The sequence below is a fragment of the Mauremys mutica genome, chromosome 4, assembly GCF_020497125.1.
Source record: "Mauremys mutica isolate MM-2020 ecotype Southern chromosome 4, ASM2049712v1, whole genome shotgun sequence".
Lineage (NCBI taxonomy): Eukaryota > Metazoa > Chordata > Testudines > Geoemydidae > Mauremys > Mauremys mutica.
The window spans coordinates 49,947,919-49,969,627 of NC_059075.1; the positions used below are offsets into that span (position 1 = coordinate 49,947,919).

At 36.8% G+C, this 21,709-nt stretch overlaps 1 protein-coding gene across 2 annotated transcripts in view; it reads right to left on the reverse strand.

The window, feature by feature from the left end:
* SCFD1 (sec1 family domain containing 1) overlaps window positions 1-21,709 on the reverse strand; it is a 129,265-nt gene continuing 107,556 nt past the window's right edge. For both annotated transcript variants that reach the window (XM_045015045.1, XM_045015047.1), the window contains exons 21-25: window positions 19,152-19,204; window positions 11,231-11,264; window positions 9,711-9,776; window positions 1,726-1,794; window positions 1-244 (exon numbers count right to left, since the gene is read on the reverse strand). In XM_045015045.1, coding sequence (XP_044870980.1) covers window positions 221-244; window positions 1,726-1,794; window positions 9,711-9,776; window positions 11,231-11,264; window positions 19,152-19,204 — 246 coding nt within the window. In that variant the 3' untranslated portion in view covers window positions 1-220. The remainder of the gene's footprint in view (window positions 245-1,725; window positions 1,795-9,710; window positions 9,777-11,230; window positions 11,265-19,151; window positions 19,205-21,709) is intronic.

Consider the following 21,709-nt stretch of genomic DNA (forward strand, 5'->3'; position numbering starts at 1 on the left):
AATATAGATTAAGTTTTATTTTCTGAAATGTTATTCTGTTATTCATATACACTATGTTAAGTACAGGTCTTCCTTCAAAATGATCAGATTAATGGAACGGTTTAAGTTTTAATGTTATAACAAGGTTATAGATATGAAGGTGTCATCTGAGTGTTGCCATGATCTTTTTCTTCACACTTCCAAATTGCCAGGTAGTTTCAAATAATGGTGTTTTTCGGTCCTATTTCTGCCCAAGTTGGGACAGCTAAATACAAAGAGAAGAGAAAAAAATCACATTGTCAATATTATTTTTTAGCCCAATAATTCAGTTTAAAGAGCAAACTTTCTGTTTTTTACAATATTTGGTTGCTGTTTACAAATAAAAGAATGCTAGTTAAGAGAAAAATGTAAGGTATAAAAAGCATTGGTTTATTTTGTCCTGAAAGTACAATAAAAATGAACAGCTCTGGAATGTCTACTAAACAAAGCCAATCTTTCATAAAAAGAAAAATCTGTAGTCACACAGTTGAGTACAGAGCTGTCGGCTTAATAGTGTACACTAAGGACTCTCATCCCTATGAAGTAAGAATGTGCTTAGTTCTGTCAGATGTATTTAAATACCAATTGATTTGCTTTATGTACCATGAAATGACTAACAAAGGAAGAAATATAGGTGATGGGAGGCACTGCAGTGCTAAGAAATGCTCAACAGTGTCAACTAGGCTGAGCAGCTGTATATCGTTGGAAAGGAGTGTGGAGAAATTGATATTACTGTTAATTAAATCTCACTGTCATTTAAGGGCTTATTCCAAAAGGTATTGGGGACCTGCAACTCCCAATGCAGTTCATGGGTGTAGCACTCTCAAGGTCAGGCACTTAGGCCATGTCTACAGTTACCGGGGATCGATGCTGCTGCGATTGATGCAGTGGGGGTCAATTTAACAGGTCTAGTAAAGACCCGCTAAATCGACTGCAGATCAATCTTTGGTCAACTCCGGTATTCCACCGGAACGAGAAGAGTAAAGTAAGTTGATGGGAGAGCGTCCCCCGTCAACGCAGCACAGTGTAGACACCGCGGTAAATCGACCTAGGCTATGTTGACTCCAGTTACGTTATTCACGTAGCAGGAGTAGTGCAACTTAGGTTGACTTACCCTGGTAGTATAGACAGAGCCTAAATGTGAAAAGCTTAAGCCAAAGCTTTCAAAACAATGTCAGATGGAGGTGTTTACCCTGCTGGGGTATTTCAACAGCTAATATGGATTGACATGTGAATTTGGAGGAGTTCTGTGAAATCAATCCATCTTCTCCATAATAGTTTATGTTACTTGGAGACATTTAATTAAAGCATACTTGATTACAAACCATATTCATCTGTTACATGTGCACTTGCTAAATACCATTTACAACTCAGGTTTCTTAAATTTTATTAGCAGCAAAGAGTTCTGTGGCACCTTATAGACTTAACAGAGGTATTGGAGCATGAGCTTTCGTGGGTGAATACCCACTTCGTCGGATGCATGACAAGGTGCCACAGAACTCTTTGCTGCTTTTACAGATCCAGACTAACACTAACATTTTATTAGAATCTTTTTTTTTAACTTTTACCAGTTGATCTTTATTTCAATTTGCATTAAAGTGTTTAAAATAGTTCAATTTCTACAACTGAATCCAATAAAGTCAGCTATGGAATATTAAGGCAATTAACTCAAAGTATTGAAAGTTTAAAATATTAGTGGTAACTTACCTGTTTTATAAACTGTGCAGCATTGAAAAGCTCACTGCAGCCATATAAGACATGTTTGCCTTGTTTGCCCTGTGCAAAGAAAAGATAAGGAGAGATCAGTTTGAATAAAACAACAATGTGGGTGATTAACTAGTTGTGTACAAAACAATAACTTGAGCAGTCAGAGATCATGTGAGGAACTTGTTCTTCTAGTATAAAACCTAGGTTGCTGATCAAGGTAGGAAAAGTAAATGCCTCACAAGAAAATAAAACAATGTTGATTAAGTGGAAGAAATGGGGAAATGATGGGACAAAGTCAGAAAGCAGTGAAAAATGAGGCATTCTTCACACACGGAAATCAATTAAATAGAGGGCTTGTCTACTGGTAAATTAATTTGGGTTAAGGTAGGGTGTGAATTTAAAGCAGAAGAGATATTTTGCAATAACTTCCTGTCTAGATCTTATTCTGGAATAAGAGGGCCTTATTCTGAATTAGGTTTTATCTACATAGGTCTTAAAAGGTGTAAATTTAAGAATTAAAGTAATCCAAAGTAAGGCCATTTTAATTCTGAATAAGAGCACAGTCATGGGGGTTAATGCAATTTAACTTTAAAAGTTAATTTTATTAATTTTCCTTAGTGTTCCCATGTAGACAAGCCCTAAAATGAATCCACTTCCAAAATGGACTACGCAAAATTGGTATAAAGCCTTCTTATTCTGGAATAAGAACATCCACACAGGGAATTAATCAGGACCAGTTAATCAGGACCAGCTTCCCATATAGACGAGCTCAGAATCTAATTGTCAGTCCTTTGTTACAACTTTTAAAAGGATATAAAATCTCCATCTGAAGGGCTTCCTCCTGAGCTCCCACAGAAAAGCCATACATCCTTGTTTTATAATATAAGGCATTGTTATAAGAATGGTAGCAATGCATTATTATTCGTATTACAGTAAAGCCTAAACTCCCCAATCTATAGCCCATTGCATGACAGGGAAAAATCTAATACAACAGTACATTGACGATAAAATCCCTTACCCAAAAACAGAGGTATCACATTCATGCCAATCTACTATACTACTACTACTACTATACTACTACATTTAAACACAGTAACTTTGGATAAAACATTCAGTTTGCAGTGACTATAAATTGTTTTTGTTCCAGCAATATCTTCCTAATAGTTTCTAAGTCTGAAAAATCATCCTGATTCTTTCATCTCCAAAATGTGAATATAAGATGTATACGAAATATAGAAACAATGAGAAAATATTTCCAGTATTAAACTGTTAACCAAATGCCTTCAAAAAGTAGACCCACAAGTGCAGATTTGAGATCCTCCAGTACTTTCAAATAACTGTGTTGATGTTATTTTGCTTTTTCTCACTTTATAACCTGTTTACAGTGACGAGGAGGAGGGGTTTACCTCATCATGTTGTCTCCCACCTATGAAAACACTGGTTGTTGGAAGAAAGAGTGGTCTGCCAAACCTTAGAGAGGAGGCAGCCTGGCACCTTGCTAAAACATTTTATCTTTTTTTTTAAAGACAGGGAGATAAACTACGTCTTCCAAAGGAAGTTAATTAGTTAAAGACACTGGGCATTCAATGTGTATTTGCATGTCTGCAAACAGAAATCTTTTCCCTTGGGGCACTGCAAGTCTTAATAACGAAGATAATGGAATGAAGAACTTTTTAAACTCTTGTAATTAGCTGAAATATAGTTCACTACTGTGATCACTGACATTGTCATCAAATATATTGCTATTTGAAAGCTGTTTGGTGGCTTTTTTGAGATTAGTTTGGGTTTCAATCCAGTTCCTTACAGACATATGCCCACATCATAAACATTTCCAAAAAGGGCATTCTTACCAAAGATTAATAGCTCTGGAGAACTGATTACTCCAGATAGTCTCTAAGAAGGAAGAGTTGTGGATCATTGGTGAAGCACTGCAAGGAAATTTGCATGGCTTCTATCCTGTGTTGTTTCCGTTCCATAGAGAACTACAAGACCTGTGAGTTTAGTGCTATTGATTTAACTTTCAAAAAGAAACGGCTACTTGTAACCACAGTTTTTTGAAATGTGATGTAGACTTGTATTCCAAGTAGGTGTGTGCGTGCACCAGTCTTTTGCCTAGCAGTACCCGTAGAAGGGTGGCGCTCATGCCCATAGCACCTTCCCTGGCTATATGAGGCAGAGCCACCCTGATACCCCCCCGCCCCAGTTCCTTTGCACCGAATATCCAGAGTCTACCTAAGCAAGGATTGTAGGACTGCTCTTCTGACGTTAGCGTCTGTTCTGGAAGAAGCAGTGATTGCATAATGGTCCATTAATGTGTGTACAGACAACCACGTGGCCGCACTACAAATGTCCAATATGGAAATGCCATTAAGGAAGGCCACTGATGTTGCTTCTGCTCTCATCAAATGCATCCGTATCTGCTGAGGAGGCACAGCCAACGCCATCTCATATGTACACCTGATGCAAAACGTTGTCTATCTAGTGATGGTCTGCGCAGAGACCACTTGTCCCTTCATGCGGTCTGAATATGATACGAATAGACGAGGCAAAACACAAAACTTCTCAGTCCTGTTCAGACAGCATCTAACATCTAGTGTATGGAGGTGTTGCTCCTCCCGGGAGGAATGCGGCTTGGGGAAAAATACAGGTAAATACATGACTTGGTTCAGGTGAAACTGAGACACCACCTTGGATACAAACTTTGGTGTGGCCGAAGCATCACCTTGTCCCTGGAGAACTGCCCAGCCATCAGGACCTACAACTCTTATACCCTCCTGGCACAGGTAATAGCTATCAAGAATGCAGTCTTCTGAAACAAGAGGGGCAGCAGGCAGGAAGCAAGAGGCTCAAATGGAGGCCCCATTATAGCCGCTAAAACCATGTTCAAGTCCTACAAAGGGGCCACCTCTCTGACTGGAGTATGCAGGCGGAGGAGACTTCTCAAGAATTTTGTTTTGAGAAAACAGATTTCCCTTGGATAGGGGGATGAAATGCCGATATTTGGCCTGATTCCTGAAGGTGCTACAGGAAGCCTCTATCAGATGGGACTGATGGGCCAAGGACCATGCAGAAAACCTCTTCCACTTTGCCCTGTAGGTCATTCTAATGGAAGGTCTCCTGCTGTTAAGTAGGACCTGTTGGACAGCCTCCAAAAAACATCCTTCTTCCTCTCTAAGCCATGCAGCGGCCACGCCGCAAGGTGCAGAGAGCTGATCACTGGAGCCGGGTGCAGCCATGATCCTGTGTGAGGAGGTCGGGCTATAAATGTGTGAGGTTGTAGCAACAGCCACACAGAGCTCTGACTATATCTGACAGGCAGTAAAAAGGAACTGAGGGGGGTCGGGGCAATGCTGCCAGGCTACAGGCATGAGGTGTGAGTATCTCCCTTCTTCGGGTCCTGCTGGACAAAAGGCTCCAGCGTGCAAACATCTACTTGGAATACATGTCTGCATTTAGCCGAAGAAGAACATCAAAGCACACTTGTTTAAAATTAGGGTTGTCATGCTGCCAGTGGTGCCTCAGTCCTGGGTTTGGGACATCAACATTTCTTCCGTGCTGATGAGTTCTGATTCTATAAATATTAGACTGAGGTATCAATGAATGAATCAGACAGAAGATTAGAAGAAGAAAGTCTTAGAGAACAATACTTCCATTTACGTACACAATTTGGAATGACTGGAAAGAAATAAATGGTTTTTATACAGGATTTGAATAGGATTCTAACAAAATACTAGGGTCAAAATCTTCAAAACTGTGACGGCAAGTGTGACTATTTGGTCTAATTTGCACAGACACTAAACTGCTTGCGTAACTTCATTTGTTTTGCATTCAGAGCACCTTAAATAAGACATGTACACACATGGGTAATTGTGCAAGGGCAATATGGAAAAATTACTCCTAATTTTGTTCAAATATTGCTTGAGTCTGGCTGCAGTTCTTTAAACACACAAAATGTATTTAGCAATGCAGTATCTGTCTGAATGAACATACAGTAAAACTAATCAGAACATTTTCAGTAAAATAAAGTTTTGTAATACTGTATGCTGACCTATCAAAGCTGTGATTTTTCACACAGACATCAGTTTTGATGAAGTTTTTGTTGTAAAGGTAGAGGCAGAGAGAGAGAGAGACTATCATTCTATAGCCTCATGTTTAGGGTACTAGCCTGGGATATGGGAGACCCTGGTTCAAAGTCCCTGCTCTGTCTGATTAATCTAGGATGAAAAACCCTGAATCAGGGAGGTGCAGGGACTTAAACCTGTGACTCCCACATCCCAGGTCAGTGCACTACATCTACACCGTACCAAACAGCTCAGATTTTTGACTGGGAAATGGACATTTTGACAATTTTGCTTTTTCAAAAACAAACATAAGGCTTTGTTTTCATTCCAATGCAGAATGAAACATTTCAAAACCTCCAAAGTTGCCATGAAACAGAACTGTCATCCTTCAGCTCTCCAACATACACATTTTTAAAAAATATATCATTTTAAATAAAACATTAAGCTTATTTTTAAAAAGTTAACCACAGTGGTTTAATAATCAAATATAAGATCAAAGTACTTAATTTAAAATCCAGTACTTGGTTGAGACATTCAAATCAAGATTTTATAGCCAAACAATTATTAGAGATGTATTTCAAGCTGTATAAAATAACTTAACTGATTTTCAGATTAAATTCCAAGCTCATTATGGGAATCAAACAAAATCTAAATGTAAAGTCATATGGAAAACTACACTGGATCTAAAGCTCTTGTGATACAGCATACTACTTGACAGAGGTAAGGATTTAGACTTAATGCCATTCAGTCTTGTAAACAGGGATATAGTACCTTAAAATGGCTTATGAGTAAGAATTTTATTACTAATACCCAACACACAAAATTTTGTCTTTTAAATAGATCAAGACTAATGAACTGCAGAACCTATGACCAGAAAGTTTTACAACAGAAAACACAAGTTTTTTTATGATGTTGAAAAAGATGCTAGGAAAAAAGCTGTGTTTATGCCAATTAACCTTATGCAACCTTTTCTTCCATTTCCATATATGCATCAGATTACTGTGATTCTCCTTAATCCCCGAGGGTTGATTTTAACCTTCTTTTGAAGCTTAGTTAATGCTGCTATAGGCAAATCAGAAGATGAGCGAGGCAAAACTATCCTTTCCTCAGAGATGAACAATCCTTGTCTGGCTATGCTGGAAGGAGGACAGGAGACATGGATGTGGTTTAATTCAGTGGCTCTCAATCTTTCCAGACTACCGTACCCCTTCAGGAGTCTGATTTGTCTTGCATACAAATGTTTGAGAACCACTGGTTTGATTAGTCCGCAATTTTATTCCTACATGTCTGGGAGTACTCGACAGATACATGTGTACAGTGCAGGTAATTCCAAAATAATTTACATATACTAAGGAAGAGGGAACTGCTGTCAGCCCTCCCTATTTACTCATCCTGGTGCCCAGCTAACCTGCTGCTGGGACTTTGCCAGTCCTCCCCCCCAAATAAGGATTAAGGGAGGCTGTAAATGGGGGTGGGTTGGCTCCCTGCTGTACCAGTCACGGGAGGCCCGAACCCCATTTCCACTCCTTTAAAGAATACCTCCCTAAATCCTTTATTAATTCATTTTATCTGATCACTGTATCCCTTCCCTACAGAATAACTGCACTAGGGTGTACAGGATCTGTGGATTGATATACCAGCTGTGTATCTCTAAGAATCTACTCTACCTTTCAAGATTGCTGATTGCTCTTTAACACGTTTTCATTTGATAACCATACAGAATAGTGTCTCGAAGTATCTGTGGCGATCTTCACTTGATGGGTTCCCATTTACTGCTTTAAACTGAAGTGTCTAAAACGAAGTTTCTGCCAGCAGCCCAATCCTCTCACCAAACTGACTTAAGCATGGTTTGAAAGAAGCAATCTCTCAGGGAAGCAACTGTTCCCAAATCCCTCCAATGATTGGCAGTAGTAGTTGGCCTGGCAGTTTTGGTATTAGCTGGGCTTCAGCAATCAGCTAAGAGGAAAATATACATAGTTTATTTTCTTTAAAAGCCATCAGAGCAAAACCTCTAGTTGTAGCGCCTCCTCCCCTTGATTTGAGGTAAGTAGAAACGTATAGGAGAATCTCAGCTTTTATTTGAAAACTAGTTTCTAGCTTCTTTTTGAGAAGACAGCCTTGAACACAATGTATTGGTAAACTAATCACTATGGTGCTCTAGTTCTGCAGAAAGTGACTGGGCTGAGTCCTAAAGATCTGCTTTGCCCATTCAAGATGTCTTATGTAAAATGAGTCAGTTAAGTTTACATTATACCACAAAGAACCACCTTGCTAACTTCCTGATGGAGTCCAGGCTCTTCACTGCAAAGATGAAGTTATCCTCAAACAGCTTCATTTGCCATTTATTATAATTGTTGTTTACAGTATCCTGACATTCTTGTTAGTGCCTTCAAAATATTTCCTTTATTCACCTTATGTCTGTTTACCACCAACTAGTTCACCAAAGATTAGTTGTTCTGGTGTTTGTTTCTCAACAACTTGTAAGGCATGACCTGTCCAGTTGAGATGCACATTCAACAGCATTGCCTGTATTCCAGCAGTCAAACATGAACCAGTACTGTTACTTTTTTAAAAAAAAATTCTCTTTTCCAACCTCAAGCAACCAAAAGCTAGTCCATGTCTTTGCAGCATATAGTACAGATGGAAAGCACTACTATACTATACAGTTTGTTCTTTGGCAAGGCCAAATATCATGTTGCTTGCACACAAATCAATCAATCATACAAACAATCCAATAAAGCTTTCTAGGTAAATGACTTCAATATGTTTTTTAGTGAAGATTCTTCCAAGGTGGGTAAATGTCACCATGCTTACTGCTATACTGTTAATTCTGATGTGTGTTTCAACAGCCTGTTTGTTGTTTGCAATATATTCAGCATTTGAAACATTAACTGTCACACCAAAATGAGGCTGTTGTAAAACAAGATGCCATTATCTGCCATCCTTGCTCTGAGTAGACTACAAGTGCAGAGTCATGCACAAAGAGCAATTTGCTAATAAGAGCTTTTGATGCATGCAGATTAAAGTTACTGAAGAATATTCCTGAGTAGCATCTAATCTTTAATCACAGGTGGTGACAACTGCTTTATCTAACTACTACCAATCAAAATTAATCAAACAAGGTTGTGAAATAGTATCAAATGTGATGGGGATTGGAGTACTCCAACCATATTATATGATTTCATATAATTCAGGGTCTTTTACCTCAATCTTCATATTTCCTAGTGATTAGCAAAGCTGATAGTATCAAAGCTATTTGACAGGGCAGTACAGTTATGTATAAAGACCTCTGTTCCCTGGATGTTTCTGACAATTACTAGGCAGCAAATATTATTTTAGTAGTGATGTGTTGTAAATGAAAACTACACTGTGACTCAAAGCACCCATGATGATGTTCAACAGTCAGTTGAGAAGAACTCTTGACATTGCCTGCAGTGTATATTTGAGTAATTCCTCTACAATTACAGTTACTTTTTGAGCCTTTTCATCTGTAAAGAGTGATGAGGTCAACATTTTATCTAGAAAATACTTTTTCCTTGCTCCTGAACAGCAAAGAGAAATGAAGTTAATGGTCAATTCATCACATCAAAATTTACAGATTTCAATTTCTCTATTATGTAAAACATTATTCTAAGGTGAAACAATTTGGAATGTAGTATAGTAGTCTAACTCTCAGCTATATTGCAAGTTTTGTGGTAACAAAACTGCAGGCAGAGCTAATATGCATTCACCATTTCAAGACCAAAACCCAAATTTGCTATTGATTTTTTTTCTACATAATTATTCCCAGGTTGTATATAAACATAAGCATTTCAGCTGAACTTAATATAACAAGCTCCTACGAGATTGAAAAGATAAGTTACATAGGCTACAATTAGTTATAATCAGTTAATTATAGGATATAATTTGCAAAATGTACTTAACCTTAATGTAGTCAACAAGATTTTGATATTCAATGTAGTTGCCTCCTCCAACTACAAAAACAATTGCCTAAAATACAAACACATAGAAGAGGAGATAATTAGAATATGCAATCAAATTCCTATAGTATATGGAGTTTAATTAAAAAATGAGATGAAAACCAGTTTTTTTTTTAACATGGAGTTTTCAAAAGCAAACAAATAATGAAGCAACAAATAATTTGGGCCGCCTGTTAATCTTACAAACCTAATTCTACTTAAAGGATCTATTACTAAGGATAATACTTGAATTACCAATACTGCAATTGCAATCATTTAGGGGACAGAAAACCACAGGCTTCAAACAAAACAGGGCTGTAAAATTTTCCTTATCTAATTTTCAGAAGCTTTTGATGTTTCAAATATTTCTTGATAGAAGAAAATGGAATACTCTGAGTCTGAGTTACTAATTTTTACTGAGATAACCATTAGAGGAAGTATTTTTAATCATTGTTTTGGCACTGGTGGAAGGTTAAGAATTAATTTGATAAAGATGCTCTATCTTCTAACACTGCTGTTACTATTAAGATATTTTAACCATTTTTTATCTTCTTTTAGATTCTCATTTAACATTAGAAGGTTTAATAATCTAACGACCACCTAAGAATAGTAACATTTTCTGGGGTATGTTCAAGAAAACTGTAAAGGGGATGAACTATTAGCTTCCCCCCGCCCTATTCATGAACTATCCACAAACTGGTGGATTTTTACTAATTTGTTCAATGTTCAAAATTATTTGAATACTTTATGTGAACATATTTCAGCCTATAAGTTATTTGCCACATATTCACTGACTATTTGCTATTTATGATGTATGGTTACTCAAGTAACACGGTATTGTTTTTGGTCTCCAAGTGAATACAAACCAAAAGAGAAGGGAAACCAAAGACATTTCAAGATGGCTGTGCAAGCATTTTCACCTCAAACCTTAGCATGAATGTGTTAAAATAAATACTCATGAGATTTTTGTTTTTAGCAAACATCACTGTGAAAATAAAAAACCCACCACTTTCCACAAATGTTTGTGGAAAATGAATTAAAAAGGCAGCAAATGATTAAATACAATTTGAGTTGTTACTGGAACTATTGCTTACAAATACTGTTTTGCAGTATCCAGCTATGTGTAAAGACTTATGGATGACTAAATTTAGAGAGGCATTGTATTCTAAAAGGACTAAGTATAGTACTGGGAGTTTAAAATTGCTGCATTCTAATTATGGCTCTATCATTAAATCACTAATAATTACCTTGCAGGGGTATTGTAAGGAGTAGTTAATGCTTGTACAACCCTTTGAAGATGAAAGGAGCTCTCCAGCATAACTGCTAAGTATAATTAATAATGAATATAATTAGACTAGTGATTTTGCAAACAGAATCTCCCATTTTCTGAATTCACAACCATGAAATGACTGGAAATTTAAAAAATACTGATACTATAATACCTAGACCCTGATTTGGAAAAAGTATGATTTCTACATGACTTACCTCTTGGAATGGATTTTTGTTTCTTGGAACTGAGCTGTAATAAAAATGAACTGCATTATAAATGGAATAGTTAGGGTTTTTACTACTGATATAAATATAAAAATATTAAATGAGTATGTTTATGCACAAAATTTACAGGGTACATTCTAATAGTTGGTGGTATTTTGTTTTTTTACAGAGAGTTATAAAAAGACACTTTAAAGGTCACATTTCTCAAAAAAGATTTGATATAGAAATTTTCATTCATTCATTCATTCAATTAGCTCAAATATATAAAATTTATTTCTTCAGTTTTGGAAGACTAGTGAATTTTCGCCTTGTTTTTTACTAACATGTGAACAGGTGAGAGCTCCATAGATTTTGTAAGCGGTGATGCAGCTGGTGGAACTAATGAATTCTGTGAGATAAATCACTAGTGTTCATGGAAATCAGTCAAATTTGTGACCCTTCCTCTCAGACAAATTGGGTTTCTTATTCACATTAGAAGGGTTAACAGGTTTTCCAGTCCATCAAAGGAAGATTTATGGGACAAATTAGGTTGTCTCACACCAGAATAATGGAAGGTATTTCTGAATATTGAGAATAAGATACAATGTAATGTCTGGATCACTGTGGGCTGCTGGAAACGTGGATCACTGAGCCTCTGGAAATAAATTCTAGATGTTGGTATCTCTGAAATGGGCAGGAGAACTGAGGAATAGAGTGTGGTTGAGTTAGCAGATCACACTTTTTGGGTAGTGGATTATGAAGATTTATATATTGAAAATATACTTGGGCAGAGGCTGGGTGAATGTAAGCAGACTGATCAGTGCACAAAGGAGAATATAACAGATAAAGGGATGGATTTTAAAACAGAAGGCTACAACTTTATGGTGTGTGCGTGCGTGTGTGTCAGACAGAGAGAACACCCCTTAGGCTTTACTTCAGTCCCAGTGTGTATTATTAAATGGCCTCCATGCCAAATAATCAATATTCATGGCTGGTCCCCTTCCGCCTAATTCCTAGGATTCAGCTCACCTCATAAACTTCTTACCCTCTCTTCAGAAAAGGGGATGGGGGTAAACATGAAGGGTACCTCATTCTGCAAAAATTTATGGTCTTCCCTTCTTCCTGCAGGCTAATAGGTCCTACAAGTTATTCCCTGAGTCTCTTGCTCAAGTTGATTTCTGGGAGTTGTCTCTTTAAGCCTCTTATCCACACTGGACACCAGCTTCACAAACTTATAAACTTACAACTTTTAAATTCCTGTCCTTACTCTTTGTTAACTTGAAACCAGGCCTCCAGAGTGCTGCAAGGAAGGCAAAAACAACTGCTAGGCATCTTGTGACTCTTGCCCTGGGGGAAAAAAATTCACTCCTGATTCCTAAATCTGGTGATGTGGTCAGACTCTCAGCATGTTGGAAAGGCAGTCCAAACTATATTTCCATTACAGGACAGGGAAACTGGGGCTGTTGCATGTCCAGAGAGCTTCAGGGACAGGGAAAGGTGGGGAAAGCACACAAGATAATCAATCAACTCCCCCAATTGCCTACCCAATAGGCAGCTGGGAAAGTGAAGAAATCTCTTCCTTCCCTGAACCCCCTTTCCTGTACACTGCAAGGGAAGGTGGAGGGAGGAAAGAGATGGCTCTGGGAGTAGCAGAGTCTACCCTATCTTTCCTCACTGTTATGTCCCCAGGGTTTAATCAAACTTCCCCCTTGCTGGCCCATAGGTAGGTTGTGATACAGGGGCACAGTTTATGGAATGTTGACCATACATTCAATAACTATAGGTTTCTAATAATGTTTTGTATAACCGTCCTTTATTACAACTGTACAGTAACCCTCTGTCTTTTGGTCTGGAAATACGCAAACACCACAGAAAGAAACAAGAGCCCTAACCAAAAACAATGAAATCACAAACATGCAGATAATGTAGTTTTCAGAATCCACAGTTTACAAGTTATGATTCCAAGAGAAATTTGAGGAAAGAAATATAAGACAAAGCAAGAACAAATTAGGATAAAAGAAGAAAAGAATGAATTGATTTCTCACTGTCTTTTTTCAGGAATTCTTCCCAAATCCCTCAAAATTGGTAGATAACAGTTCAATCAATATTGCCATTCTTCAGAAGAAGCTCATTCTCCTATACACTGGAATCAATCCTTTACTACAGGTGGACTGACATTCTGGCATGAATGCAGTAGCCTTTTCATTTACATTATTGCTAATATAGTTCTCCCTTATTTAAATATAATCTATAAATTCATATATATTCAACTTCATCCTTTTGGACAAGTCTCACAAATACTGACAGAGGTGTAATGTGGGAAGAAAAATTTAGCTGTGCTGTGGCTGGATTAGGTTAACATAATTCCTGTATACTTTTAAAAGTAATAAGTAGAAACTCCAATAGTCCACACAGCAAAAGGGTATGTTGGAATGAAATTAGTTTTGTGCTAAAGAATACCTCAAAGACAAATTAATAATGCCCTTTCAGTAATCATAATACTGAACATCAACATTTTAAAGTTGAGTTTTTGGCAACTAGCTGGACTAGTTTCTTGGATCATTTTCAGCTGTTAAAAGAATACTGTTTGATCTGTGTGGTACTGTTCAGAAGATAAGGATGATTACAAACAAAAGCCTATGCAGCTATATTTATTCTGCTGTCTCCTTCATCAGACTTGGTTTTAAATGAATTGGAACCTTTATTCACTTAAGACTAAAATTTGTAGCCCCCTCTAGTCATATACATAACATGCTTAAGAATGTCCTACATGCCTTATGGAAGGAAGAAAGACAAGAAGTGGTCTCCAAGAACTAATTTTTCTGAATTATGTGGACACAATCTTGTATCTGCACTGCATGTTCCAGTATGATGATGCTTGAAAGCACATAAGTTCACAAACAAATTGTAATATGAACACACAGAAACTGTGATACCTGTGGGTGCAAATTAGGTACTAAAATCAATGAATATTTTTGTAAGAGCAAAAAAAAAATCAAGTTTGGCTTGATTTTAGTAAGAAACTATTTTTTAATAGTTTCACAGACAAAACTGCACTCAAACCAGATGTTTCACAATAGCAAAATAAAACAGGCTGAAAGATGCTGCTATATTTAAAGAAGGAAAATATACAGCACTGCCAATTTTAACTTTGACAGCTTTCAGCACTCGTTTTTAATCCATAAAGCTACTTTTGAAAGTGCATGTGCAATGTATAAAACAGATACTTATACTCTGAAAATCATTTTTCATTATTGTAAATGTGCTTGTCAGGAGTGAAGAACACTGGAAAGGGGACAGATGAAATTCTTATTGCATGCAAATGGCCAAGGACAGTGTTGCCCTGCCTTCTCCAATGAGAAAGCCCACGAATCAAATGATCTTGCTGTTCTCCCAGAACTGAGTTGGATTTTTTTAAGTACATTAAAACCAAAGATCTTCTCTATTTCTAGAGTGCGCTATTGCTGAGATTATCAGCTACAGATATCATTCATAAAAGTAGCAGTTCATGAAACAGTTTATGACATTTTTGCTGTAAGCGCTACTATTTCTTCCTTTTTCTTTTCACAAAATGTCTAGATAATTCTCCATTTCACACTAAACAAACAAGAAATCTATGTTACTACCAACGCAGTTTATAGAACTACTGTACAATTACATCAAAATTTCAGGTTAAAAACGGATGAAAATATTTACCTCTTTAATAATAGGTAGGGAAGTTTAAGTTAACTGTTAATGATCTATGACTTTAAGTTAGAGTGTGAAAAATTCTGAGATCAAACAGTATTTTTGTAAATGGTTCTAACACTCCAGAGTAAAAAAGTATCACGAGAAATCCTGCTGCTAAACATTAGGACCCATTCCTTTACCTGTGCAAACTATTTGTAAGATATTAGCAGCATTCTCAGTCAGTGGAATGAGTGTTCCAAATGCAGTATTACAGAAATCCAAGCTGGATAAAAAGCAATGATTTATTAAAAAAAAAAAGGATTTTTTTTCATTTAAATTGGATTTTTCTTGATAAAATGCTTTTTGAGGAAAAAACCTATCTAAAATAGTTTTAATTAAGAAACATTATAGCTCACAGATATCCCCTCACAGAATAGGGATTATAAATTCTAATTCTATAGTATAAGACAATATATTAATGTAGTGTTTATGAAAAGTTTTGTAAATGAGTTCCAACAGCTCATGGATTAGGGACCCAATTTTATGAGGTTCTGGGGGATTCTGTATGCATTATTTAGGTTAATCTTTCTATTTACCCAATGGGACTCAGTGCTCAGTCTAGAAGATACCATAAGAGATGCTTAGTTTTGCAGTTCTCAAACTGTGGATTTGTGTCTCCAGAGATAACATGCTGGTTAACAGCAAAAATGTTTTAAAATAAATAAATATATAGAGGTGAGAAATAACAGACCTCAATCCTATTGTCCGTCCCTCTGCAAATTTGCGTACACTGAGTCAATCCCTTACCTCTCTCTAAAAGTGTAAAGTTTCAAAAAGTTCAATGAATTGAAAAGTTCAATGAATTGTTGGGGGTGGAATAGATGTGGACAAGGAGATGAAGTCTGGAGATAAATGTGAGAAGAAAGGGATAGGCAATAGAAACAAACGTAAAACTGTTTGAGCAGAATATTCCAGAAGTCCTGAGGTCTTTCTGAGTGCAGCCTTCATTGATTTGAGATCTACCATACCATTCTCTCACTAGAATGAAAAACCTATAATGGCAGCAGGCCATAAAAGAGACCCAGTTTCGGAATATTTTAATGAAGTTCCTCTACCTGAGGGTAAGACAGGCATGCATGTAAAATGCAAACAGTGCAACAAAGAAATGCAAGGCCTGCTTGTCTGAATGAAACAATATCACAAGAAGTGTTCCTTCTCAGGAGGAAGCTGCGTTGAAGATGATGAAAAGAACATGTCTGAACATGCAGGATCTTCAGGTTGGTAAACTTTTTTATTTCATTCTTCTTTCTTCATGACTGCCTGTCTTCCTTCTGGACTATTCTTGATTTCTCATGTTTGAGGAAAAATATAGCTGTTACTCTATGGTACTATCATTTTAGATGCAGTTGTGATAAAAAAATAAATAGCAGAAATAGGCAGATCTTTCTTTTACAATTTTACCTTTAAAGTAGTACTGAGTGTCAGTGAATGCCGTGAGTAATACTAAATGAGAAGTATGGTAATAATACTTAAATAACTGCATTGACTTATTTTGTTTAGGAGAATCCATCCTCAACATACAGGATTCTGAAGACTATCCACCTTCAAGATCACCATCATTTTTTATAGTTTCAGAATTATCTGCCAATGATAGTGTCAGTTACATCGTGCCTGTCACGTAGCCACATTATATTACCTGTAGCAAAAAGAAAAAAAAATCTCCATCATCCAGAAACAACCATAGATAAGTTTTTTATAAGAACCAGCAGATTACAAAAAGAGGTAATTGATGAAAAAATTGCCTGGTTTGTTTATGCAACAAATTCTCCTTTCTGTATGATTGAGAACCGACGCTTCATTAACATGGTTCAGTCATTAAGACCAGGATACAGTCCACCCAACAGAGCAGATGTTGCAGGCAAATTGCTGGATAAAGTGTATGAAAGAGAAATTGAGCAGTGTGCAAAAGGTCTAGAGGGTAAAATTGTTAACCTGAGTCTTGATGGGTGGAGCAATGTCCACAATGATCCTGTGGTATGTGCTTGTGCGATAACAGAAGAAGGGAATGTCTTCCTTCCAGAAACAATTGATACATCAGGAAATGCACACACAGCAGAATACTTACAAGAAGTAGCAGTAAAAGCTATAACAAACTGTGGAAAAAAAATTAAAATGTCTAGTACACAGCTTGGTCACAGACAATGCTGCAAATGTATCCAAGATGAGAAGAAATTATTTAGAAGGGAGTCCCAAGCTAATAACATACGGTTGCAGTGCTCATTTGATGCACCACTTAGCCAAATACTTCATTGTTCCAGAAATAAAGGCTAATGTTGTTGAAATTGCAAAATACTTCCGTAACAACCACTTTGCAGCAGCTGCTCTGAAAAAAATGGGAGGAACCAAGCTAACTCTCCCACAAGACACGCGATGGAACTCAGTAGTGGACTGTTTCAGGCACTATATCAAGAACTGGCCTAATCTAATGAGAGTTTGTGAACAAAATTGGGGAAAAATAGATAGCACTGTCACAGCCAAAGTTCTCAACATTGGGCTTAAGAGAAATGTTGAACACATGCCGAGGACCCTGAGAAACCCATTTCTGTAGCCTTGAACAAAATGCAGGCAAATAGCTGTTTTATTGCTGATGCTGTTGAAATTTGCAAGGAACTGAGTGAGATCTTAAAAAGAGAATTATGCAATGACAGAGTTAAATTACAAGCATTAAAAAAAACTAATGGGACAAGCACTATCTCCAGCTCATTTTCTTGCAAATATTTTCAATACTTGGTACCAGGGTCAAACTTTAACTGCTGAAGAAGAGGAGCTGGCTATGACATGGACATCCAGCAATCATCCCTCCATAACGCCAACTATAATAAACTTCAGAGCTAAGGGTGAACCGTTCAAGAAATATGTTTTGCTGATGATGTTTTAAAGAAAGTCACACCAGTGAACTGGTGGAAGTCACTTAAGCACTTGGATTCAGAGACTGTGGAAGTGATAATCTCACTTTTAACAGCAGTAGCTTCTTCTGCCAGTGTAGAAAGAATATTTTCTTCCTTTGGACTAATTCAGTCCAAATTGAGAAATCGTTTGAGACCTGAAAAAGCAGGAAAGCTTGTTTTTCTTTTCCAGATTATGAACAAACAGGAAAATGAAGGTGGAGACGACTGAGTTAGCTGCAGAAGCCAATATTTTAAGTTTCTCATGTTGACCTGGCTGACACAGTTGATTTAATTTTTGTATTTATGCAAAAAATATTTCATGTGACTATTTTAAAAACTAAACAAACCTGATTTAAAAAAATTTGAATGTTTAACTAAATTAAAAAAATTCATGCGCTTGTTTTGTTAAAATATTGTATGTTTGCTGTTGAAGAAAAAAATCCAGAACACACAACATCGTCGTTTTAGTTAAATAGAACAATTTAAATGTCTGTCTGGTGATATTCTCCTCCTAATACAGCATGGCAAGAAAATCTTCCAAATATTAATGATTAACCTGTTAAATTGGAGATAGTTCACTTTCCAATGACTTCATAAATACCTGCTTCAATTACCTTTGGTAAATGAAATAACCAAACAATCATTCATTTTCTGATATAGCTGGAAAACTAATCTGAAAAGTTTTCAAAATAAATCACTTAAAACAAATCTATAGTGTGTACCTTCTAAAAATGAAATCTACATTTATCTCTGAGTTGTGAAGAATATTTATTAAGTTATAAGAACCAACAAGAATGCACTTTCATGTAGAAATCCATGATTAAATCAAGTCTTCCTGACTATTGATTTAAATCATGATTTAAATCAAATACACCCTGCAGAAATCTCTCTGGTGAGTCCAGACTCCAGGGAATTGCTTTTGGCTGCAAATTCCTCTAACATCAGCTGCCTGACTTAGAGGTTGTGACTATCATTTCAAGCAATCAATAAGTAGGGAAAAGTTGAATTTAAAAGGACAAAAAAAGGGGTGCCAAACAATAAAACTTATGGTGAGCAAAACACCCCCAAATATTTTTAAAATACATGCCTTCCTTCTAAAAACAGTATACTTGTGATTTAAAGAATTATGTAAGTGCACAAAAATACAGAAAGTAGCTGCAAAAGATTCTGCAGAAAGTACTCTTGTAAGAGAATACTTTCTATAAATTAATGGGAATAATGCAGTTATGTTATGATCCAAATAAAGTACAAAATTTTTACATTAGCTGTTCCAATATATAGAAGGTAAAAAGAAAAAAAAATCATGGTAAAATCACCTGTCACTGCCTCGCAACATCTTGGGGTCAAAATACCTGTAGTCATCTGTCTCCTATTAAAAAGAAGGATTGTTCAAATCAGCACATTTTTATCTTAAACACCGTAACTCTGATTTTTTTGGGTAAAATTTTTCATTAAGCTATTTTCAAATAAATGTACTGTTACATTTAGAAACTACATTATATAAAGTAATAAAAATTATGAGACCCATGTACATTTTTCAATGTTTGTATTTCATTGAAAAATCACTGTATAAATACTCATTCTCCCACAGCAATAAAGATGCTATGAAGGGTGCTATTGAGCTCAGTCTTTGTTTTTGGCTCATTTGAAATTCATTGCAACCAAACTATCCAAAATACACTGGTTGCATAATATGTCCCCACAGCAAAAGTAATATGTGAAAAGCAAAATAAAGGTGTCACTAGCTTTAGAGGCACATAATGTAGTTTGTTCCAGAAGTTAAAAATTTTCCAGGCCACAATAAGACCTACTATCTATTTATAACAACCAAAAATCCTTGTGGGACTGAATACCACAACAGAGCACAGATCAAATCATCAAGTTTCCATTATGAAACTTATACTTGTATAATTTCATGTCATGATTTATGGCTACTATTAAAACAAAAAGTTTGGGTACAAATGAGAGGAATTATACAAGGGCTTGAAAAGTTTTGACTGGTTGAAGTTATTATAGGAAAGGATTTTTTCTTCATTCAAAGCATTTCCAAGACATATCCAATATTTTCATTGGCAGTGAGCAAGACTTTTGTCAAATACCACAGGAAAAAAAGGAAAAAAACCCCTCCAAACTGTTTCTGACAATTAATTGGCTTTCAACAATTTCCACACTAACTTTCATCCTTATATTGCAAGGTGTAATGTGTGGATGGATAACTGTGCCCAGGCAGGACCCCATTAAACTTCACTGAGACTACATGCTGATATAGCAGTCTACTCATGTGGTGGTACACATTGCAGGATTGTGGTCTGTATATCTTGTTGATTTACTTTAGTATAACAACTCCAGATCTTTACCCCCCAATGATGATACAATATTTTATATACATATGCACATAAGATATTTAAAAAATTTGCTTATTTTCTTTAAGGATCACAGAATAATTACTTGAGCTTAAAAAAAGGTATTTTACCATAAAAATTAGGGGTGTCAAAACTCAATTTAGATCTAGTGTCACACAGTCTCTGTATAGAGGTTTAATATATTCGACTGGGAATTTCAGCAGCACTTGCGGGGTCTGGCAGGATTCATGATTTTGGCAGGCTCATATATGCAGGCGGTATACCAACTTCAAAGTAACAACATAGAAATTAACAGACATTCCTAGACTAACTCTAAAACTGAGAAGAATTAAAGACACTTTAACCTTGACAAAGAATTTCAGATTTCCTGCTAATTGGAACTAATTACAGATTAATGCTAGGTCAAAAAGCATACTTAAAAATCAATACTATAAACATTCCCAATGAGAATATCATTGTTGTATGTTCAGTGTAGCATTCAAAGAGAAAATAGCTGATGAAAAGTCAAACATAAAAAGCAAATCAGAGGACTAGAAAACTGGCTGGCTAAAACAGTTTAAATATTTACTTGAATGCTGCGGAAATCAGATCTTAGCCTGAGAAAAAGAGGTACTCACCCTGTACAGTAACTGAGGTTACAGTAACTGTAGGTGCAGTAGTGCCTCCTGTACCTAAGATCAGAGATCTTTGGTAGCTGTGCCCATTGGGCCGCACATGTGCTCCTCCCCTTCTCGTGCTCTGAGGTCCAACTGACCTCAGTTAGTTTTCCACCGCAGAGTCTGTGTTTGAACTCCAAAGCAGAGGGGAGGAGGGCAGGTAATGGAGCATCTCGAAGAGCCTTAGTTACTGCACAGGGTGAGTAACCTTCTCTTCTTCTTCTTCGAGTAGTGTACCTGTAGGTGACTGTTCGGCAGTGCCCCTAGAAGGAAGGCTGGGGCTTCCAAGGACGATAGGACAGTGTGTCCTACTAGAGCACATGATGCCTCTTCGTGGGTAATGGCATACTGTCAGCTAAAAGTGTCTGTGGATGCCTGGGTGGACGCTTTGCAAATATCAGTAATTGACATGTTGTTTAGAAAGGCAATTGAAGTGAAGAGCGAGTGAGTGGAATGCGTTCAAGTTCCAGGTGGGGGGTTACAATTTGTGTCATTTATCAGAGGGGTAGCCGTGTTAGTCTGGATCTGTAAAAAGCGACAAGAGAGTCCTGTGGCACCTTATAGACTAACAGAAGCATTGGAGCATAAGCTTTCAGGGTGAATACTCACTTTGTCAGACGCATTCACCCACGAAAGCTTATGCTCCAATACTTCTGTTAGTCTATAAGGTGCCAAAGGACTCTTTGTTGCAATTTGTGTCATTGGTAGCAAAGGAGGATGCACTCTGAGATCCATTTGGAAAGGTGTTGTTTGGCTACGGCTGCTCACTTTGAGTCTTTCAGCAATAGAGGAATAAGCATGGTGAATACCTGAAAGATTTAGTTCTGTCAAGGTAAAAGGCTAATGGTCGTCTGA